The sequence below is a fragment of the Euleptes europaea genome, chromosome 19 (genome assembly GCF_029931775.1).
Source record: "Euleptes europaea isolate rEulEur1 chromosome 19, rEulEur1.hap1, whole genome shotgun sequence".
NCBI classification, from domain to species: Eukaryota; Metazoa; Chordata; class Lepidosauria; order Squamata; family Sphaerodactylidae; genus Euleptes; species Euleptes europaea.
This window is the reverse complement of record NC_079330.1, coordinates 36,120,295-36,142,177: the sequence shown is the minus strand read 5'-3', so window position 1 is coordinate 36,142,177 and position 21,883 is coordinate 36,120,295. Positions and strand designations below refer to the sequence as shown.

Below are 21,883 nucleotides of genomic sequence, written 5' to 3'. Positions count from 1 at the left end.
TTCAAAGCAAAGACATGAAGCCTGAGGTGAGGGAAAGAGTGAAGCGGAAAGACGGCATTGAGCAGAGGGGCAGGTGGGTCATTTGAGAAGCAGAAGAGCGGAGTCAAGGAAGAAGAATTGTTTTTATATGCCGACTTTCTCTACCACTTAAGGGAGAATCAAACTGGCTTACAATCACCTTCCCTTCCCCTCCCCACAACAGGCACCTTGTGAGGTAGGTGAGGCTGAGAGAGCTCTGAGACAGCTGTGACTAGCCCAAGGTCACCCAGCTGGCTTCATGTGGAAGAGTGGGGAATCAGACCCGGTTCTCCAGATTAGAGTCCACTGCTCTTAACCACTGCACCACGCTGGCTCTCAGGCGCAGCCAAGAACCACCACCACCCATGCTGACCCACCTCTGTTTGTTTTAAATACGTCTGTATGCACCCCTACTTTTGCAAGGCTGTTAGCTTATCAAGACGTTGGGGCCGGGGACAGAAGGATGGAGATGTTCCATCTGCTGCACTCCTCCCATGAGGAAACTTGGACCACTGAGACACTTCTCTTTTTCAGGTCTATGTTCAAGACCTTCTTCGGAACAAGCTCATGGCAGATGCACACAGACTGTTACATGAAGAGGAAGGCCACCTCTATGTCTGTGGGGACGTCTGCATGGCCAGGGACGTGGCACAGACTTTGAAGGAGATGTTTGCGAAGCGGCTGGGCCTGACAGACGAGCAAGCGGAAGACTACGTTTTCCAGCTGAAGGTATGTCTCTCCAGTTGCTGCCAGATTCAATCCAGAATACGCTTCACATTAGACGGTGGGCTTCTGGCGCCGGGCATAGTGGGCCTGCTTTGAGGTGGGACCACACAAGGCTTGATGTCCCCCCCTTCTTTGATGACTTGCTCTCCTTCACCAGGACATTGGGTTTGACTCCATACAGTGTGGTGTAGTGGTTAAAGCCAGGATCCACAACCTTTTTGAGGCAGGATGGTGGGTGCCACTACAAAATGACTGCCATTGGAGGTGGGGTGAAGCACATAAACACACACAAGAGGAATGACCTCGGGCCAGTAACACACTCTCAGCCTCACCTACCTCACAGGGCTGTTGTGAGGTTAAAATAGTGGAGAGGGCAGTGCTCATGCTTGTTGAGGGATGCAGAATGGAGCAGTGAAACCCTGAAAGTCCCCTACTGCCACGCTGATTAACACGGGTGGAGAAAACATACAGATGTCTGCATATCAACAGGCAGGGGAGCAAACGGCCACCCTGCCTTTGAGCATCACAGATACAGGCTATCAACAGTTCAGATATGTGCCTCAGCAGCTGCAATTTGTGCAATGGCAAGTTGTGAGGTGCATGGTGCCTTAATGTTTATGTACGTGTATTGAGATTCATGCACCCTGGAGTCAGGGCCACCCTCTCAGAGATTTAACTTCAAGAGACTCCAGAAATGGAATCTGAACCCTGGAAACAACCTCAGGGCCCAACCAGACATGACAGTTACAATGACCCACATGTGTCATGTCCTTCTATTTGTGCAAGAACACCTTCATGCTCTGCCTCTTGTCTGCCCACATTTCTTCTCTCTTCTCACATACATAGTGCTTGTACACCTCCACCTCACCAAGAGGGCAGCCCCACAGCTTCAACAGTAGGTTAGGTTTACCTTGGTATCTCTATGGGCTGTTTTTGTCTGTCATGCTTGCATTTCTAAAGGGGCATTGCAAGGGTGCTCCATGTGCCAGAGGTTTTTATGTTTCGGTTTCTATGTTGGGTGGTGAACTGGTAGGTAATGTCAGTTTTTTGGACACTGTGTAATGGATGCACACCTATGAATCTAAAAACCTGCCAACTTGCACATGATTATTTAAATCTCTACACATATACGCTCAGTTTTATAAAAAAAAATCAGTAGGCCTGTAGGATACACGCTGCCATCAACATTTGGCCTGTAGGATACACACTGCCATTCAAACACACCACTGGATGTTATTATTGATCCCACCTTCTAGCCATATAGTGATATAAAAAAAAACCCCAAAAGCCAAGTCTCTTATTTTGAAGGAGTTAAGGTGCATGTTTGAAACTGCAAGGAGTCATGGGGCATCTGGGTAATAAAAGCCACATTTGGACAGCAATAAGGGACTATGAGGATGAATGCAAATGTGGCTGGAAGAGCACATCACTTATGCGCATGAGCAAAGGCACACGTGGATCAAGGAAATGTTTGTTTATATGTCATGTCTGGTTAGACCCTCAGCAACCCACCCCAGTAACATTTTTTAATGCAACAAAAGGGGTTTGGGAGAGTGACTGACCGGGGGCAGACAGCAGAAAACCAGGCCTGTCTTTGGTAACTAGGGTGGCTGAAGCGGGCATGGGTAAGGTTCTCTTGCTTGTTTTCACAGAGACAAAAACGCTACCACGAAGACATTTTCGGGGCCGTCTTTCTGCATGAGAACCAAACTGACTCTGAGGAACTGAAACCCAACCAAAATGCCAGCAAGGCAAGATCTCAACCACAGCTAACCTTTTAGCCATAAATTGTGAACTCGCATTACCCCTTCACACTCCAGAAGGCCAAATTCTGCTTTCCTTCCAGGGCAAGATTAGTCACCTACGTGAAATGAATGAGCATGATTTGGCCTTCCAAAGCCAGCAGACCTTTCGTTATTTAACTCTTATTTATTCTGTAAATTCTGTAGTGTCTATATATTTTAATAGAAGCTGAATATTTAAACTGACTTTTTAAAAAAATGTGTATTCTTGGATAAGGGCTTGTAAATTGATTCCTTTTCTAAAAATTGACATGGAAACAAATCAGATCAGATTTTTATTTTTACAAATAAGGAGAGAAACTCTTCTGTGAAATGTGCTGCTCTTGCTATACATACATCTGTGTATTGATATTGAAGTTGTACTCTTATATAAAGAGTGGTGTACATACACCACGGACACAGGGCCATTTAAGGCTCTAACCCAGCACTTGAATCCATTGGTGTCTAACTATGCATTGGATTACAACCCTTAAGACTTTCACCAGAGTCAAATAATGGGTCATATTGGCCTTGTATTGAATCCTGTAGGGAAGGTATTTCCCCCTTAATTGATTTCTCATTCCAAAAAAGAAAGAAAAAAAGAAACCTTCAGTGTGGGCAAAATCCTAACATTCCCGCCTCTCCTCCCATCTAAACAACAAACCTGTATTGGTTTCCTATGACACTAACTGGCCCATCCCCTCATGGAATCCTGGGATTTGTAGAGGATGCTGGGAAGCCTCTCAGATTACTAGCACATACCTTCCCTGCAAAAACCACAGTCCCCAGAGTGTGTGTGTGTGTGTGGGGGGGGGGTTAATGTATTTATTTGAGGGCATCTGTACCCCACCTTTTTGCCTGAAAGGCTCACAAACAGTTACACACTCACAGAAATACCCAAACTAAATGTCTCCAGCTCGAAGCAAAACAGAATCGAACCTGAGATGTCCTAGAGAAGCAGATTGCAATCCAGCAGTGAAATCCAAGCTATTCAGAGAATCAAGACATATAATCTGCACGGGATTTTAAACCACAGGGAAAGATACCAAACATCATCTTAAAGATGGTAACGCTCACGACTGGAAATGAATGCCTATCCAACTACTTTCCAGTCTGTGGAATAGATGTGCCCCAAGTCTACTGCTGGCTCTTACCATTCTCATCCGCCAAGGTTGCCAATCCATCTCCTCCTTGCACTGCTGGAGGAACCATTCAATATGACTGCACTTGATTGTACGCAAGCTAAATAAAATCAAAGCACAGTGATAACAGGCTAGACAAGAAACCGGAGTCTTATATATCTGTGCAAAAAAAAAATGCTTTTCTTGTTATTTCAGAACATCAGTACCACCTGGGGTGTTTGAATGTGTTGTTGAGTCTGTCACAGTCTACTTAATCTGTACACAGCCTTTCAAGCTGCTACTTGAGAGCACAGATTAATCTTCACATTTGTTGTGTAGGTAGTGGAAAGAAAAAATTGTGTCAAGAATGTGGAAAGAGATATCCTGAAAACTATGTCGATGGGCAGTCACTGGAGGAGAAACCGTTTTTCACATTGCAGAATTAACATGGAACTCACTTCCACAAGATGTAATGAAGGCCACTAGTTTAAGGGATTTTAAAGGGGGATTAATAAATTCATGGAGGACAGGTTCTTCAATGGCTGTTATCTAAGATGGCTCAATGGACCCTTCATGTTCAGAAGCAGAAAACTGAAGCCACCACCCCCTCTCCCCATTGATGGTGGCTGGGAAGGGCCCAGCTGAGGTAGATTGGGCCAGGCAGCAGTAGAGGCAATTCTTGGGGGATCTGCAGCGGGCCATGCCCGAGGTGATGGATGACTGTGGACCCTTGACAGCTGCCCAAAGGTGCTGACTCCTGAAACCAGCTTTGGTGCTACCACAGAGAGGGCCCTGTCCAAGGGTGCCATAGTCACAGGGCACAACCTCGCCAGTTTAAGGATCTTCAGCCTTAGGGTTCACTCCTGAGGCAGGCATACAGACACAGGCATCAGATGGTAGTGATAACCTTTGTTAGTTTATTTGGGGTTATACTGTAGCAAGAAATAAAATAAGGCACACTTTCCACCCACCAGTTTATATCCTGGTGGGAGTGCATAAGACAGCTTTCAGAGCAGAGGTAAAAATGACCTGAGTGGGCTTGTAGGGAATACCCTTGAGCAAGAAAGGGCTGGATCCCAGCTTGCCAATGAAATGTTTAAATGGAAAACACAGTTCAAATGTTTATACCTTTTCTCAACATTTTCAGCCCTTTACAGATGGCACAGGAGTTTCTGCAAGGACAGCTAGAATAAGCTTGCTTTGGCAGGCAGCAAATTCTCATTGACTCAATAAGCACCAGTTTATAGCAACACTTTGATTATAACAGGAAGGCATTATGTGCTAAACAAATTTTCAGCATCTTGTTTCTTAATATTCAGGACTAGAGACTTGCAATTTTAGATAAGACTGGTCAGAAGGACACAGGTCTTTAATATTATATGGATATATGGTGAAGAGATATAAATTCAGAGCTGCAGTCCACAACAAGACAGTTAAAGTCTAGCTGTTCTGATATTAAGCTCCATAACCCAGTTAAATAAAGCTGAACCCTCAGCTTGAAACTAGTACAAAATATTCAGATGACAACTTCCTATCCATACAGCTGGGTGCCCCAGCAACCATTCAGGAATAAAAGGACAGGTTTGGTTGTGCAATTGGCACAACCACAGATTAGTGAGAGAACCAAACCCTGAAACATAACATGGGCTGAAAACAGCATTGCCCAAACCTTTCAACTAGATGCTGATCTACATATTCAGGAAAAAAGGCACAGGTCTGCTGAGGCTATAGGGTTTCCAAATGAAGCTGGAGGAAATGGGGGAATGTTCTCTTCTCTCCCATCAGAAAAATTCTTGTCCGTGAAAAGCTAGCAGATCAGAGAGAAGAGCAAGTCTATTGGTCATCTCTATGGCCTTTTAGTTTCCTACAGGTAGGGAATTCTGCTATAACTTGGAAGTGCAGTTTTCAGGCGAGATGTAGATGCAACTCAGCCCACAATGCAGTAGGCAAGGCCCCCAGAGACGGGCTTGTTTTTTCTCCATAAAAAAACCCTCCATGCATGGGCTGGCAAAGAGCAGATATAGTCGACTGGCATTTTGGTAGGAAAGTGCAACGCAAAGCATATCCCTTGTATTTCACAGGGTGCAGATGACACCCCACCCCTCCCTCGACACCAAACTCTTTTGAAGGAGAATTGATGATTTAAGCCTGGACCCCACTCAGCACAACGTCTCCCTTGATTTCCAGTTGGTCTATCTGCTGGAAGTTAGGAACTCTATGGTTGTAATCAAACTGATGCTGCCCATTCACGGCCACTCGGAAGCATGTCAGTTCACACAGAATCCAGATCTGAAAAGAGGAAGGGGAGGGAAGCATTGTAACATGATGGCATTTAGACTCTGTCCTCTGCTTAGCTGAACTGTCAACCCTACCCTCTACCTCAAATTTAATCTGAGCTGGGACTCAAGACAGAAAGTATTTGGTATTAAACAACAGCAACAACTGTATACTGGTTGTCTTTAAATATCAACTCCAAATATAAGAACACTTATCATTTATATAGTCCTTTCAGTGTTCAAAGCATTTCACATCCATTATCATGGTGATTACAACTAGCCGTAATCCTGATTACAATTAGCCGTAAAGGGTAGGCCAACATAGTCTTCTCTGTATTGTGAATGAAAGAGCTGAAGCTGACTGCAACTCACCAAAGGCCTTTTGATGAGTTTGTGTCACTGGGGAAACTTGAACATGGGACCTCTCGGGTCACAGCTCATTCTTTCAGGCAACTGCTCAAAGCAAGGCAGCCAACGGAGCTGAGGCAACCATCATAAATACAAGCTGACAATTCAGCCAACCTGCCAAAGCAGGGTTACCACAAGCTCTGGCTTGCGAACCTCTTTCCAACCGTGCTTTCTGATTCTACTTCGCTAGTTGATAACAAACCCTGGTTTGTCAATTTGGAGATGATTCCAAACTGTCTTTCCAAGGCCACCTTCACACATGACATTTAAAAGCCCTTTCCAGCGCTTCTGTCGCTACTGGGGTGTACGCATGAAAAAAGAAGGAAAGAACACATGTGTTTGTGTGTAAGTTGGGTCAATGAGGTTGGAGCTCATGGAACATTTCTACTATCAGAAGGATGATCTTCCACCTCTGCTGCAGACTGCCAACTCCCCCCTCCCATGCTTTCCTGCTAGTGCCCTGGAATCTCTTTCATCACTGGAGATTTACTGTGGGATCCAAGCCTGTATGTAGTTAAAACTTAGTCACGGGTGGGGGGGGGGAGATACAGTATCAGAAAACCCCATTAAAAACTATGCACAAATTAAAACCTGGAAACCCAGAGAAATAAATAAAAGTATTACAAAAAGGGGATTCCCCACATACTGCAAAGGTCTGCCCCGGGTGAAACGGCATGCCCCCTGGCAAGTGGCGCTCCTCTGGCCCCCACTGGCCACTGAATTTCGAGTTCCGAACAATCACGTTCTCGCTGAAGCGGGGGTTCAGGTGGAATGCAGTGTCTTGACCCACCTTCAGATTGATATGGAACCTAGACGAAACACAAGGAAAAAAATTCTGGCAAGGGAGCAGGGTCAGGGCTCAAGAAAGAGCCTTTAAGAAGAGGAGAAAGAGACAGACTTTGGGCGTAGAACAGCAGATAACAGCAAGCTAGTTCTACTCTCATGGACCACAAAATGCACAGGAGTCAGCCAGGTTCCTTGATTACAGCAACTTAAAAGCCGAACACCAGGCAAATCCATAGGGAGTTCATCACTGCCTTACACTGAGGCAGAGCCCTGCCTTGTCCTGGTCAGTCTTGTCTACTCCGGCTGGCAGCAGCTCCCCAGGGTCCCACAGCGCCCCCCCCCCCACTTAAGTATGGTTCGGATACTGAAGACTTCCTTTTTTCCAAGGAGGTCGGCCAGGTCTCCCACTACAGCAGAAGTCCCTCCCCCCTTACCCGGCCAGCAGCCCTCGACTCCTGCTGCGGCTCAGTAGGGAAGCGGGGGGGGGGGGGGGAGGAATGCTGCAAATATTGGGTGATGCTGTGGGATTCCACTGAAAGTAGAAGTGATATCAGGCCGTTGGACCAATGGTGTTTGAGATGGCCCTGCCCACCCGAGCCGGCCTCCTCTGCCAGCCAATTGGCAATTCCTTCGTTCATTATCTCAGTTTAGAAGGAAGAGAACAAACCACTGTTTGTCATTTCATCTAATTTGGGATGTGATGAAAAAGAGTAGGTTTGTCAGAAGGCTTCAGGAGCTGTGCTGTGCATGAGAAGGGGAACGCCGCATGCAAACCTGAGAACTTTCCACACCTGCTCTCATAAGCCACAAACCCTGCAGTGCTCATTATGTCTGAATGATGCCTCTTTCTGAAGTATTTTCTGGATTTATTTTACCTTTTAGCTCCATGAAGTACAGTTCCTGATACTGTAATAGATTTGGATGGGAAAAGGCCTCCAAAAAGTGCAACTCGATAAGGCACAGACTGTGGAAAGAGGAGAGAAAACCACTTAGGTCAAATCTTTATTCACCTTTTCCTTTTCGATCACCCAGGCCTGTTATTTTTTATTCAGTTTCAGGGCCATCAGAAAATTTTTAAAAATCTTAGGCAACCAATCATTAGTTTTGGGTAATGAATTACCTGGGTATAAACGTGCATATTAATATTAATTCATTTGAAGAAAAATATATTTTGTTTTTAGATGGACTGTGTCTAGGGTTGCTAGGTCCCCCCTCTCGATCAGTGAGAGGTTTTCTGGGGTGGGGCTGGGGCTGCCGTGTGCATGCAAGGCCACGCGCACATGATGATGTCACTTCTGGGTTTGCTAAAGCAGCTGTGGCGATGCGGCATTCCCAGATGTAAACCCGGAAGTGATGTCATCGCATGCACGTGGCAGCGCATACACACCGTCGCCATTCTGGAGCGGCTGGGTGAACTGGTGGGCAATTGCCCACCAAAACCACCCACCTGGCAACTCTAGGTGTGTCTGACAGAGATTGCTTTAGAGGAGGCATTCCCTCTTCCCTGAAAATGAACAGAAAAGTCTTCAAGAACGCATCACCCTAGCAGAGGCATTCCCTCCTGCATAAGAACTAAGAATGCCTCTTCTAAAATGACATCGAAAATGGCGTGAAGGGGAAACGCCCTTTAGAAGGCATCACCTCTGTGGAGGCATTCTCTCCTGCGGGACAAAGAGGCTTTTTAAAGAAAACATTACATCAGAGGAGGCATTTTCTCCTGCCTGACAAGAGGTAACACCTCTTCTAAAACAGCATGATCGAGAACATAATCAGTTCATCAAACCAAAATTAATGTGAGAATCTGCCCACAGAACAAATGGCACCTCTTGCCATGGTTCCAAGTTCTACCATGGAATTTTCTAGAATCTTATTTAATTAATGTATTTATTTAATTCATTTGTACCCCACCTTTCTCTCCAATGGGGCAAGTGGCTTACATTGTTCTCCTCTCTTTCATTTTATCCTCACAACCACCCTGTGAGGTAGGTTAGGCTGAGAAAGTGTGACTGGCTCAAGGTCACCCAGTGAGCTTCCATGCCGTGAGTGGGGATTCAGACCCAGGTAAAAGATTCACAACGGTCTAGAATTCTCTATGTCACCTTCAACCGTTCCCCCTGCATATTGTTCTGATACTGTCACACGGTTATCATAATGTTCTACACTTACATAAGTTTGTGGCTGAAAATGTGGTCCAGGTTGGAAAGCAGCTCTTTGCTATTAACAGAATAGAGATAATTAATTTTTTTTAATTGAAAAAACATTCCTACTTAACACATTAAGCATAACAAAAGCCAAACACTGTCCCAAAAACTGCCATGTTCTATTTTATTGACTTTTCAGCAAACTTTTCTCAACTACCAGTGTTGGTTGCTATATTTTGGCTTGGAGACAGACCAGAATTTTAAAGAGATTTTAAAGTGGTCTGGGTGATCACTTGCTTCCCATGGCATGTGCACGTGTTTTCTTGGGCCCCGCTGTTGCCCCTGGCCACACAGGTTTAGTAGGTTTATAAAAAACTGCAAAAACATATGAAACTTATTTGACCAGAGGAAAAGCAGGATTGTGCACACAAGTGGTGATGCCCCTTTCAAAGTTCCTCAGTTCTATGAAAGGGAAAAAATATCTTGGGAGACAGAAATGAAATTCAAAATGCTCTTAACATGTTGGAAAGCCATAGTGAAACTAAAAAAATATATATTCAGCAGAAATAAATGCCAGGTTCTGCATCAAGGCAAAAAAACCCCCCAAAAGCACAGGTACAGGATGTGAGATACTTGGCTGAGCAATAGGTGTACATAAAAACTATACTGGGATTGCAGTTGGTTGCAAGCTGAATGTGAGCCAGCAGTGTGATGCAGCTGCAGAAAAGGCTAACACGATTTTAGGTTTCAGTAGCAGAAGCTCTTTTCAGGTGATATGTTTAGCCAGGCATATGGGGTGTGCATGATTGCCCAGGCATCTCCCAAGGCTAAAAATCCATGTCTTGTGTCTTGTCAGACAAAATGGTGATCACTTGTACGAGGAGGATTGCATGTAGCACATTTTGTCTGTATTCGCAAGTCAAATGTATTGCTTGAAAATTCATTAAAAGCAATACTTTTGTTCCATTCTATGCTAACCAGACCTCGTCTGGAGATCCATATCCAGTTTTGGGTACCATCTTTTAAGAAAGACATGGACAAACTGGAACGGGTTTGGAGGAGGGCAAGAGAGATGGTCTGGAAAAACAAGTCTTGTGAGGGAAGACTGAAGGAACTGGGTATGTTTAGCCTGGAGAACAGAAGGCCACATGGGTTGTGCTGGCATTCCTCCAATGCTTGAAGGGCTGTCATGTGGCAGAGGGCGAGGCCTAGTCCTTTGCTGCAGGAGCCGGGGGGGGGGGTCATAAATGGATCCAACAAGCTTAAAGTACAGGAGGGTAGATTTTGGTTGAATGAAACAAGAAACTTCCTAATAGGAAGAGTGGGTAGGGAACACTTTACCAAGCTGGAGATCTTCATGCAGAAACTGGGCAGCCGTCGATCAGGAAAGCTCCAACTTTGGATATCCTGCACAGAGCAGGGGGCTTGATGGCCTAGAAGGCCCCTTCCCACTCTAGGATTCTACGCCGCTATGGTTTTCAGCTACAACAGCCCTAAGTGTCAGGTCTTGGCCCGTGTTCGCTTCCCAGGGTGTTTGTGCTTTCGGTTTGGCCAAGCCTGGCACTTGTTGGGTCTCTAGCAGTGAGAAACCTTATCTGGGGTTGCCTGGCAACGTCAGGCCAGTATCTTTGCACTAGTGCTTTTAAGCCTTACAGCTTCCCTTGAAGAGTATTGCCAACTTTCCCAGCCTTTGAGATGTCATGTCTTTAGTCTGTATCTGCTAGTCTTCTAATAAAGCATTTTTACTCCGGACCTCAAACTGTCTGAGTGGATCCTTCATAAAGAACTAGAGATCGACATCTGATCTTGACACTAAGAAAGGGATTACAAGCTACCAAAACATATTGCTACCATTAAGACGGCAGCACTGAGCATGAACCTGCCGCTCATTTTCTGTCTTTGTCTGAATGGGCAGAGGACAGAGGAAGACGAGACAATGGCAGGCCACAGTGTGTGCACCAGACAGCATCTTGCCGCGGGTACCCCAATACCTGAAGCCATCCTGTCTGACTCCAGAAGGTCTACTCTCTATAAACTCATCCCCGCTGAAGTGGGGGTGGAGCAATCACCATACCCCAAGACAAATCAAAAAGGCATAAGTTTTTTCCAGTAACAAAAAATTCTGCAACTCACATTATAGATCATTCCTGGTGGGAAAGCAGCATTCGTCTGAAAAGATGAAAGGAGTCTGTATCAGCAAATGCCACCACCAAGGAGCAGCCACTAGATGGCAGTAGCAACATATGAAAAGAACAATAATTTGTTGCTGTATTAACCCCAGTGTTGCTGGGATGAGCTCAACAGAACCCTCAAGATTTTTCTTGGAACGTGTTATTCTGCTATTTCACACCTGCCAACAGAAGCAGGAACCCGAAGAAGTTTTTTTGCTCAAACTGTGATTTCTTTATTATGAAATTTTTGCAATATTAACGGCCATCCTAAGCAGAATTATACATTTCTGAGCCCACCACCAGCTTCATGATGGGCTCCCAAGTTCTATCAATCAATAAACCTTTAATGGCATATCCATTATTACAAAGAGGGGAAAAAACAGTATAAATACAACTATCAGCTAAAAAAGCTAAAACAAACATAAAATCATAACACAGAGTTTCCCAAATTTTTCATTGTTAACACATCGACTAAGAAATTGGCCACTGCCACAGTGATCTCTGCTGTTGTATCATTCAATAAAATTTGACATTTTATTTCATTAGGAAGATAATATTTAGAATGTATCCATGTATCCAAATGTAACCATTTCTTCCTAGCGGATGCATATAGTGAGCAATCTAACAATATGTGCTCGATTGAGTCCAAAGAGTTGGAGCCACATTCACATATCCGTTCATGTTTAGGAATATTTTGAAACCTTCCATATAACAACTTTGATGGGAAGGCATTTACTCGCGCAAGAGAAAAAACTCTGCGATGGCTAGGACTATCAAGATTGTATAGATAATCGGGGATACATCCCACAACATTCTTAAGATTTAATATAGCTGATGAACAGACAGGGGGTTGAGACGGCTGTATTTTTTGAAGTTCAATATCTAAAAGCCTCTGTTTAATCGTCTTAAAAATATAAACTTCCGAGGAGAAAGTTAACTCCTCCAGGGAAATGCCAATAGATCTTATTTTAGATCGAATTTTATGATCCCAAGAGGTATTATAAATTTCCTTTAATAAAAAAAACAGAAGCGAACCATCATCAGTATTAAAATACAGTTTAAGCCAATATCGAAGAGTTAACATCCATGCCTTAGTTTCAATTAAATTTAATCCTAATTCAGAACACAATGCATAATAAGAAACACAGTTTGGGAAGCCCATAATCTGTCTAAAAAAGGATGCTTGAATCGCCTCCACTTCATGATTAAAAGCATTAAACCATATAGGAACCCCATAAAGAACCTGAGGTAAAACTTTAGAGTTCTATCTTAAGAGAGGGAAAGAGAGTTCTTTAGGTCCATTTCTTCTACGTCAGTCATTACCTTAAGGTCTTATATTCCCACTTAGTCATCTTTTTTTCTAAACTGAAAAGCCCCCAACGCCAGCTTTTCCAGGGTGTTTCCAGACTCTCGATCACTTCGCTGAATCCACGAAGCTGCCTTATACTGAAACAGTAAGGTCAGTGTTGCCTACTCTGAGTGGCAGCAGCTCTCCTGACACTCCGGCTGGTGGTCTGTTATGTCACCCACTTTCAGATCCTTTTAACTGGAGATGCTGGGGGTTGAACTTGGAGTCTTCTGCAAGCCGAGCAGATGCTTGGCCCCTGAGCCTCCTCTGTACCTTTCCCTTCTCTGTAATATTGTTTCTGAGATGGAGTAACCAGAACTGTACACACAGTATTCCAAATGCAGCTTGGCCATAGATCTGTGCTAGGGTGCTGCAATATGGCTGCTGCTGTATTATCAGTTCCTCTCCTAAATCATCTCCAGTAACCAATTAGCCTTCCCCACCCCCCCGCACACTGCTGCATAGTGAACCAGTCTTGGATCCTTTACATTTCTAACATGCTGAACATCACAATAATCCTATAAGGTTGTTCACTGCTGTTCCCATTTTACAGTCAGGAACCCATGGCTTGAAGACACTGACTTATGCAAGGGCACAGGAGAGCCAATTCAAAGAGACAAGAAGGAAAGGCGACCGGGGGGGGGGGGGGAGATGCCCTTACCGTTGCTGCTGATTGAGCAGTCCAAACATCTGGGGCCTGAGTGATATGAAATAAAAATGTTACACAATTTTACAAATGTGTGTCTTACAAGTGTCACTCTTTGCTTTAGCAGCTAAGAAAATCCGAGCTAAAGCTGTTTCTAATCAGGGAACGTAACATATTTAAATACTAGTTTCTTGTGGTTCAGACTGTTTTAAAGTTATTTTAATGTTATTTTATGATATTTTATGTTATTTAAATGTTTTGTATGGTGGATTGTGATGGTCTTCGGCCGCAGACAATAAACTTTATCACTACTACAAATGTATATGTATGAAATTAAAAACGTGTTTGGTTTTTAAGAGTGTCCCTCCAGAGGGCCAGAGTTAGGAGGGTGCTGGTAAGGCCCTTTTGCATTTTCCCCCTGTTGGCACACTCATTTTTTAAAATTTCCATAAAAATGTATACCCCATCCTTCCTGAGCTCAGGACAGCTGGCAACCATAAAACCACTTAGAGCCGTTGCAATACCAAATAGAAGGACGACACATTTCTGTGTATTGCTAAAATCCCTGCAGAACAAAGCAGTTTTTCACGTTGAGAAGGAACAATTCTATGTCCTCTGAAATCTGTTCCACAAAGTGTGTGTTTGTGTGTGTGGGGGGGCACAGCCAAGAAGAACCAGGAATCTAATTTGACTGTCTGGCTAACCGGCAACATCCTCAGGGTCTGCAGGTGGGATCCAGGCGGGGGGGGGGTTCGTTTTGGGTGGGGATGAGTGACAATGGCCCACCCAGATTTTGGGGTATTATCATTCTTTCATCCATTTGCACAAAATGTGTTTTGTGTGTGTGCTCATAACTTCTTTAAAAAACATGGGAACAGACAGAGTTAGCACACCATCAAATGGGATGAAATGGGTGAAAATTCATTTAAAAAACTCATTTCGAATGGAGGTGGCCGCTAGTATAACTACATGCAAATCTGCAAGAACGACATCCTAAAACTGAGGGGAGGATGAATTTCCTCCTGAAACATCTCCAAATATGAACAGAGTGCCAGGGGAAGGAAGAGAAGGAAGGGATAACATTTAGTGAAGTATTCCCCCCCTGCCCCCCTCATACCTTGTCACCTTCTCTGTACCGCTGAGAGAAAACGAATTACTTACAGTTGGGCCTTGGAAGCTAATGGAAGCCACCTCCACGCCCCCAGAGATGGCAATGGTGTCCACTCTGGACATGGGGATCCTGTGCTTGAATTCCAAATAATGCATCCCGTTTACAGCAACCTGAAACATGTGGGAATGGGGAAGAGAGAGATGGCTGATTGGTACACCCATTAAAAAGAATTAATGGAGCAAGCAGAGTGCAATCCTGTGCTTGCACAGGGGACCTTTACCTTTACCTTTAGAGTGCAATATCTTGGAAGTTCGCAGGTGGTTTGGGAGGGAAGCATAATTCCAGTGAGAAGATGGGCTATGCTGAGCTTTGCTCTCCTAATTTTTCTTGAGAGCATCATCTCCACAAACTCATTCAGCTTTTGTGGGACATGGATGTCACCAGAGCTCCCGCAAAAAACACCAGCCCCGTGGGTCTCCTACACCAATCCCCTTCAGTAACAGCTAACACAAACGTATCACTGCAGCCGTTTCCCTCTCCTGCTCCATTGGCTGATGGAATCCCTCACTGCTCCCAACTCTCATCCAAGAGCTTGGGGTGGTGGGGGCTTCCCTTCGGCAGCTGCTCCCACTTCCTAGCATCTGTCCCCTTACCGGTTTGATACCAGGACAAACAGCCACATCCAGGCAGGCGGGCTGGAATCCTGGCAATCTCTTTATCTCTTAAACGCTTTATTCTACTAGTGTCTCTAGCGATTAGACAGGCGATAGAAATAACAGTGCAGACACCAACAAAGGACATGAAACATAAGAAGACTACTAACCTCACCTAGAGAACTACAGTACCTGCCATCTGCTCTCCCCTCCTGTCTGGAGGCTGCAGACAGGTGGATGCGCAAAGAGGATGCTGCTGCTGTCATTCCCATGACTGCTCTCCCCCACAGTCATCCCCAGATGAAGAAAGAACAGCTCCTTTTCCATTCTCCCCCCCTCTCCCCCCCCCCACAGGTGTAAGAAGTCTCAGCCTGACTGCAGAGGCCCGCCTCTGAACTCACCAGCCAATATAAATGTTTGGACATCAGATGGATTTCTAATCTTCCCTGCAGGATAAGAAAACATCTAGCTCTGAGGGAGATGAAGGCTTTCCAACCTCACTGTCACCACAGACATCAGTCCACCTTCGTACAAATGTCAGCCCTTCCTAAGATGGAAGTCTTTTCCTGCTCTCAGTTCATGACAGTCCCTTCCATTTGATCCTCACAATAACCCTGTGAGGTAGGTTAGGCTGGGGATGACTGGCCCAAGGCCACCCAGCAAGCTTTATGGCTGAGTGGGGATTTGAAGCCGGGTCTCCCTGCTCCTACTCCAATACCTTAACCACTACACCACACTGTGCTCAAATCACTCAAGCTGGCCATCTGCTTCATCTTTGCCCCAGGCCGTAAAATCCTGTCCCTTAGCCTGGCCCAACCAAAGGTGCGATACAAAAGCTACTATACTCCTTTTAAAAGAGAGAGAGAGAGACGTTCTTGATTGCATCCTCTCACTACTACCATGAAGCCGCTGCTTTTCACCAGGAAGCGGATCTCAAATGGCTGGCCTTTGTGGAAGGGCATGCTGGACTGGCGTTCCTCATGTTGCCAAGACCCTCTTTCCAATGAATTCCAGACCACGCAGCCGCCCTCGTCAAATCGCGGGTTGAAATGGAAAGCAATGTCCGGGCGAGGTACTTGGGCAGAACCACACTGGAAGTTGACTTCGAATCTGCACAGGAGAAAAAGAGCAGCATTAAAATTGGCTTATTCATACACATCAGGGAAAACAGGCTGGGTCAGGGGTCCCACCCTGTGCACTGTGAAAAATAACCATCCACAAAACTGAGCTGTTTTTTTTTTTTAAAAAAAGCTTTTGCTTCCTGCTGTTGCTGACTACTGCAATCTCCTTTACAAGGGCCTGCCCCTGGAGACTATTCAGAGGCTTCCGTTGGAACCAAACGCAGCAGCAGGACTACTAGCGGGTGCTTCATCTGTGAAATAGCCAGCCTGGCTGCACTGCATGCTTCCAGGCCCCAGTCAGAGTGCCGAGTAGCCAAAGAGCCTCTTTAGCAGCACCCCCTCAAATCTGGAGTAACTTCCCCATGGCTGCTTGCTTGGCGCCAACGCAGTCCAACTGTGTCTTGCAACCAACGAGGGTGTGTGGAGCCATTGTTCCTCCCCTCTTTCCTCGTCTGCCACCTCTTTATTATTAATATCCCCAGTCTGTTGCCCTGGTTTTGAAGGATTTATTTATATTTGTCTTTATTGGGACATTTATCTCCTGCTTTTCTCCCCAGTGTGGCCAGCTGGTATCCGAGTGTGCCTTTGCCATGCTGGGAAGGAGCTGCGTGCCCGGGGCGCATCTGGTACCAGCTAGCCACAGCCAGCACCCACCGAAATCAGCTAAGCATCCTGCAGACATCCTATGGGATGCCAACAGCAAGGCATTAACGCCATGTGTCCCCCCATTCTGTTGTCTTAGCAGGGGACTGTGAGATGCCCCCTGCAAGTAATGCCGGTTCCCCAGCTCGGCCTGGTGACTGGCACCGTGTGCCTCAGCCACAGTTCTTCTGCCGAGAGGCTGACGGAGGGAGGGAAGGAGGGAAAGCTGAAAAAGGGGGGGAGAAGATGGAGTTAGGGTGGCCGGTGAGTGGGGAAGAAGCAGGCAAAGGGGAGAGTCTACGGGGGCTTTCAGTAAAGGGAAAGAAGAAATAGTGGGACAAGGGAAAATGAGATGTCCCCTGTAAGACCTTGCGGGTCCCTTGCCTGTAAATATCTAAAATATAAATAAATGTCATATTAGCTCCCTGGAAATCATTCCCAGTGGTGCCTACTGGGATTGTTTACTCAGTGAAAAAGAATGTTGTGCATGTTCAGAAGGGCTCCTGAATTTACTTTGTCACCTGGTTCCAAAACAGCCTCAGTAGTTTGAAAAACACATTCAAGGTCACACACACAAGGACAACCTACCTGGTACATTTATGAAGAACGCTTCCAGTGACTAGCACAACCAGCCCATCACGGAGGCCGCCATAGATGGGACCCCTAAATGGGAGGGACTAGTGAGGGGGAGGAAAAGGCACAGAATGTTACATACTGTAAGTTAAATGCAAGCACTTCTCCTCCACCCCACTCCACCCCCCAAATCTCTATTCCGTTGCCATGTTGGTTTTTCCACTCATCTGCTTCAAATTCCCCTAATTGGAAGAGGCTCAATAACCACTGCAGTGTACTTTGGGGAGAGGGAGCATTAACATCTTTCTCCAAATAGACTCTGAAATCTGGCTTCTGTCTTACATACACAGCTTCCCCCAGACTTCCCAGGACATTTCAGAGATGCAACAGCCATCAAACAAAATCCTTTTCTGGTAGTCTACTTCACAGAGAATGTGGTGCAGAGGTTAGAGTACCAGCCCAGGATCTAGGAAACCCGGGTTCAAATCCCCACTCTGTCGTAGAAGCTTGCTGGGCGACCTTGGGCCAGTCACACACTCTCGGCCTAGCCTACCTCACAGGGTTGTTGTGAGGAGAAAATGGAGGAGAGCCATTTTGGGTCCCCACTCCAGAGAAAGATGGGGTATAAATGATATAAATAAATGCATTTCTTCCCCCTTCCCCAGGCTTTGGATAGTCTGCTCATCCTTTTGTGTTTGCAAGAACAATTTACCAGGATTACACATCCAATTAAATGAAGGATCTATTTTTAAAAACTGGAATATTGCTTTGGGAAGGAGTTGAATTAATGGTATCATAATTTCCAGTCAATCCGTGCTGAGTACAGTCAATTAAATGTACTCCAATTAAAATGCAGAATCTTTTTTTTAATGCTGAAAAACTGCTTTTGGGAAGTATCAGGGTAATGACACCAGTGTTTCTCAGCCAATCAGTGCTGCACACACTCAATTACACCCAATTAAAATGCAGAATCATTCTTTTCAAAATGTCAAAAAACTCCTTCCAGTCAATCAGTGCTCTACAGAGTGGGCTTCTGCTATAAATATAATGAACTGGCTTCCAGGCAGCTCAGTACACATGAACACACAGGAAGCTGCCTTATACCAAACCAGACCCTCCTTGGTCCATCAAGGTCAGTATTGTCTACTCAGACTGGAAGTGGATCTCCAGGGTTTGAGGAAGAGAAAGGTCTTTCACATCACCTACTGCCTGCTCCTTTTTAATTGGAGATGCCAGGGATTGGACCTGGGACCTGCTGCATGCAAAGCAGAGGCTCTTCTACTGAGCCACAGCCTCTCCCTCTCAGTACAAAAGACCCAAAATAACACCCTGAAACAATCCCTGGTAAATGTACTTCCATGGGAGAGCCAAGCACTCTAGCCTGCAGGCACCCTCACCAACATAGAAAGGATTTCCCTATCAAGTGGGGTTTCAAACAATGTGTAGGAGTAGATTGCCGTAGGTGCAGAGGAAAATACCTGCATTATGTGTGGGGGTGGGGGTGGAGTTAGTCTCTCCAGGAGACCACTGACCACAGCCACAAGTAAAACTGTAGGCGCTGAAACAACAAACCGGTTGTTCCCTATTGTTTTGCTTCCTTTTGAAAGGAACAGTAGCTAATGCTCATGCCTAGAGAGCATGGCCTCCACACCTCCTGCCTCTCTGCTCTACAGTCACCAGCTGTCCACCTGTGACTCCTGGGAGATGGGGGGGTGGAGGCCGGAGGGGAGTATCAGAGGTGGTGTGACATCACGGCCTCCTGCGACGCTTTAGGGATTTTCCTAATGTCGGTGGCAAAGACCTCGAGATTGGGGAAATCCCAAGAGCCTTGCAGATGTCATCACTCCATTGCCCGGTGAAGGCCAGGAGCAGGAGTTTGCCTGCTGCAGGTGGGCAAATGGAAGCCTACTCTGCACTTGGTAAGACAGCAAGGTGAGCCCTGTTCACCAGTTACAGTGAATGCATGCGCAATCCGTGTACAGTGGCCACTCTTAGGCAGAGGTTTTTCACTTTACCCACTATCTGAGATTCCAGGGCTTGAGCCCAAGACCTTCTGCCTGCCAAGCAGATGCTCTCACGCTGAGCCACTGTCCTTCCCTGTGGAACGAGCCACACACCCAAATGCCACAGTTGCACGTATGCTGCACGAACAACCATCCTTCTTCCTTCATGGTGTCTGATGGTTGCCAATTCCATTTTCTGCGTTTTCCTGGGAGAGGCCATGCCACCTTCGGATGACCCTGTGCGGCCGCCTTCTGCCAAGTCAGATCTTAACCCTTCCGAATACCAGTCTACATTGCCAGGTTGTTGTAAACCACACTCTCAGCCTCATGCCCAATATGGAGGAAGTGGCAGTGTGGGATGTCCCTTGGGAGGGGGGGGATGAACCCAACAGAAGAGTGAGCGTTTCTTCTCGCCAGAAGGGATCAGCTCCAAACCGCCTGAACGCCTTCTGGCTGTGGTCTCTGCACGGGGGGGGGGGGGGGGCTGCTGCTGAACCCGCCGGGTGAACTCCTGGCTTGGTCGTGGCTTTCTCTTGCATCCCTCGAGTGAGGCCCACAAGGGCGGCCTGCCGGCGAGCGAAGGGCCGCTCGGTCTCGGCCCTCCGCTTCGCGCGGGACCGGCTCTGACTGGGACCCCTGGCTTGAGTTGGGGGGGGGGTTCTGGCCCTTCCTCTGAATTCGGCCCCTGGCAAAGATCCCAGCAGGCCAGGGCGGGCCAGGGCCAGGGCCAGGGCGCTCAAGGTGCGCCAAGGTGCCAGGTGCGCCCTGGGCGAGCCCTGGCAGCCCCGGGCGCCTGGAGGCGCGGGCGGGCGGGCTTCGGGGGCTGGGGCGGAGCCCTGCGGGCACCCGGGCCGCTCCCCACGTGCCTGTGGGGCGCCAGGCGGGCAGAGCGCAGCTCCCGGGAACTCTCCCGGCCGCCCCTCTCGCCCGCCCCCCTCCTGCCCCCCCGCTGGGGGGGAAGCCGACCTGTCCGGGCCCCCCTTCCCCGGGCACTCCTTGGGGCCGCCTCTTCGGCGGAGGGGCTCGCGGGCCCAGAGGGCGCCTCCTCACGCTCCGGGACTCAACCGGGGGGCCCCACATGCCAAGGGGCGGCTCCGCACGGGGGGAGGTGGGTGGGTGTGGAGTGCCGTCCAGGGGCTGCCCCCCCCCCGCTTCCTCGGCACAGCCCTCCTTGGGGGTCCCCTGCGCCGCTTCCCCGGGCGGACGAGATGAGGCTGCCGGGTCCCGTCCCCCCAAGAGGGGACCCCGCGCGCCCCTTGGCGGAGGGGGACCGGGGGTGACGGGAGCCGCAGGCGGGGGGCTCGACGGGTGGGCAGCCCCCAACCCCCCGCCCGCCCGCCCGGGACTCACCGGTTGGAAGTAGGGGGCCGGCGAGCTCATCGCGGCGCTCCGCAGGGGCTCTGCGCGAAAGCGAAAGCGGCCGCGGGCGGGCGGGCAGGGAGGGAGGGAGGGAGGGAGGGGGGCGCCCCCGCCCCGCCCCGCCGCCCCCGCCCGGCGCAGCAAGAGCCCCCCTCCCCAAGCACACAGCCCCCTGGCGGCGTCCTGCCAGTCACCCCACGGAGCCCCCCCGCCGCCACAGACCGCATCATCCAGTCACTCAATTCCCGCTTGGTGCAACACAACAAGTCGTATCAAGATTTATCCTTCTGGGACCCAACCAAGCTTAAAACTATGGCCGAGAAGGGCCTTGAAGATGAAGCCTCGGAAGGGATTGTGAAGCTGTCTCCACAAAGCAGCAAGGATCCAATGATATTGGAACTGTTGTCTCTTTTGCTTCAAACCTTGATGTATTAAAGCTATCGCTGAGAATAGTGAGAATATGGATTCCGGTTGCAACAAGTGTAAAAAGTTGTAGCGCTTTGCCATCGTGTACTACAAATTCAGCAGACTTCATAACAAGGTGTATGATAACCTTTATGAACTTTATAAAGTCATCTGCACGCTATCAGTTACTCAAGTCCAACGTGAGAGGACATTTTCAAAGCTCAAGATCATAAAGACAAGGCTAAGAAATTCACTGTCCGAGGAGAACTTGGAATCATACAATGGAATCCATTGAAAAGGAATTGTTAGATGAATTGGATGCAGAAGAAATTATTGACAGATTCGCACAATCATCTAGTGAGTTCAAAGGATAGCTCTTAATACAGTGGACTGCATGAAATATGGTTTTGAACTAACTCAATTCTCCACCCTCTTGTCTTACTCCCATTGAGCGTGTGCAATCCAAGTTCCTTAGAGCTGCCCTACAATTGCCAAGATGTGTTCCAAATGCTTTGATCCATTTAGAAACTGGCATGGTGAAGGTGGAGGCAAGGATTGTCCTGTCCTCGATTTATCTCTGGCTAAAAATTAACT

General features: G+C 47.3%; 2 protein-coding genes across 2 annotated transcripts in view; one reads left to right on the top strand and one right to left on the bottom strand.

Annotated features, from left to right (window-relative positions):
* The window catches only part of NOS2 (nitric oxide synthase 2), a 53,058-nt gene extending 50,533 nt beyond the window's left edge, over positions 1-2,525 (top strand). The window contains exons 23-24 of the mRNA XM_056865042.1: positions 553-747; positions 2,397-2,525. Of these exons, the coding sequence (XP_056721020.1) occupies positions 553-747; positions 2,397-2,525 (324 nt within the window). The remainder of the gene's footprint in view (positions 1-552; positions 748-2,396) is intronic.
* Positions 2,526-5,788: 3,263 nt separating this feature from the next.
* On the bottom strand, positions 5,789-20,905 carry LGALS9 (galectin 9). Its single transcript, XM_056865041.1, has 11 exons — positions 20,492-20,905; positions 20,026-20,391; positions 17,538-17,626; positions 16,086-16,296; positions 14,584-14,703; positions 13,438-13,473; positions 11,391-11,426; positions 9,283-9,330; positions 7,992-8,080; positions 6,977-7,139; positions 5,789-5,935 (listed from the first exon to the last, which is right to left on the bottom strand). Exons 1-11 carry the CDS (start codon positions 20,903-20,905, stop codon positions 5,789-5,791), a joined length of 1,719 nt encoding a protein of 572 aa, XP_056721019.1.
* Positions 20,906-21,883: the final 978 nt, after the last annotated feature.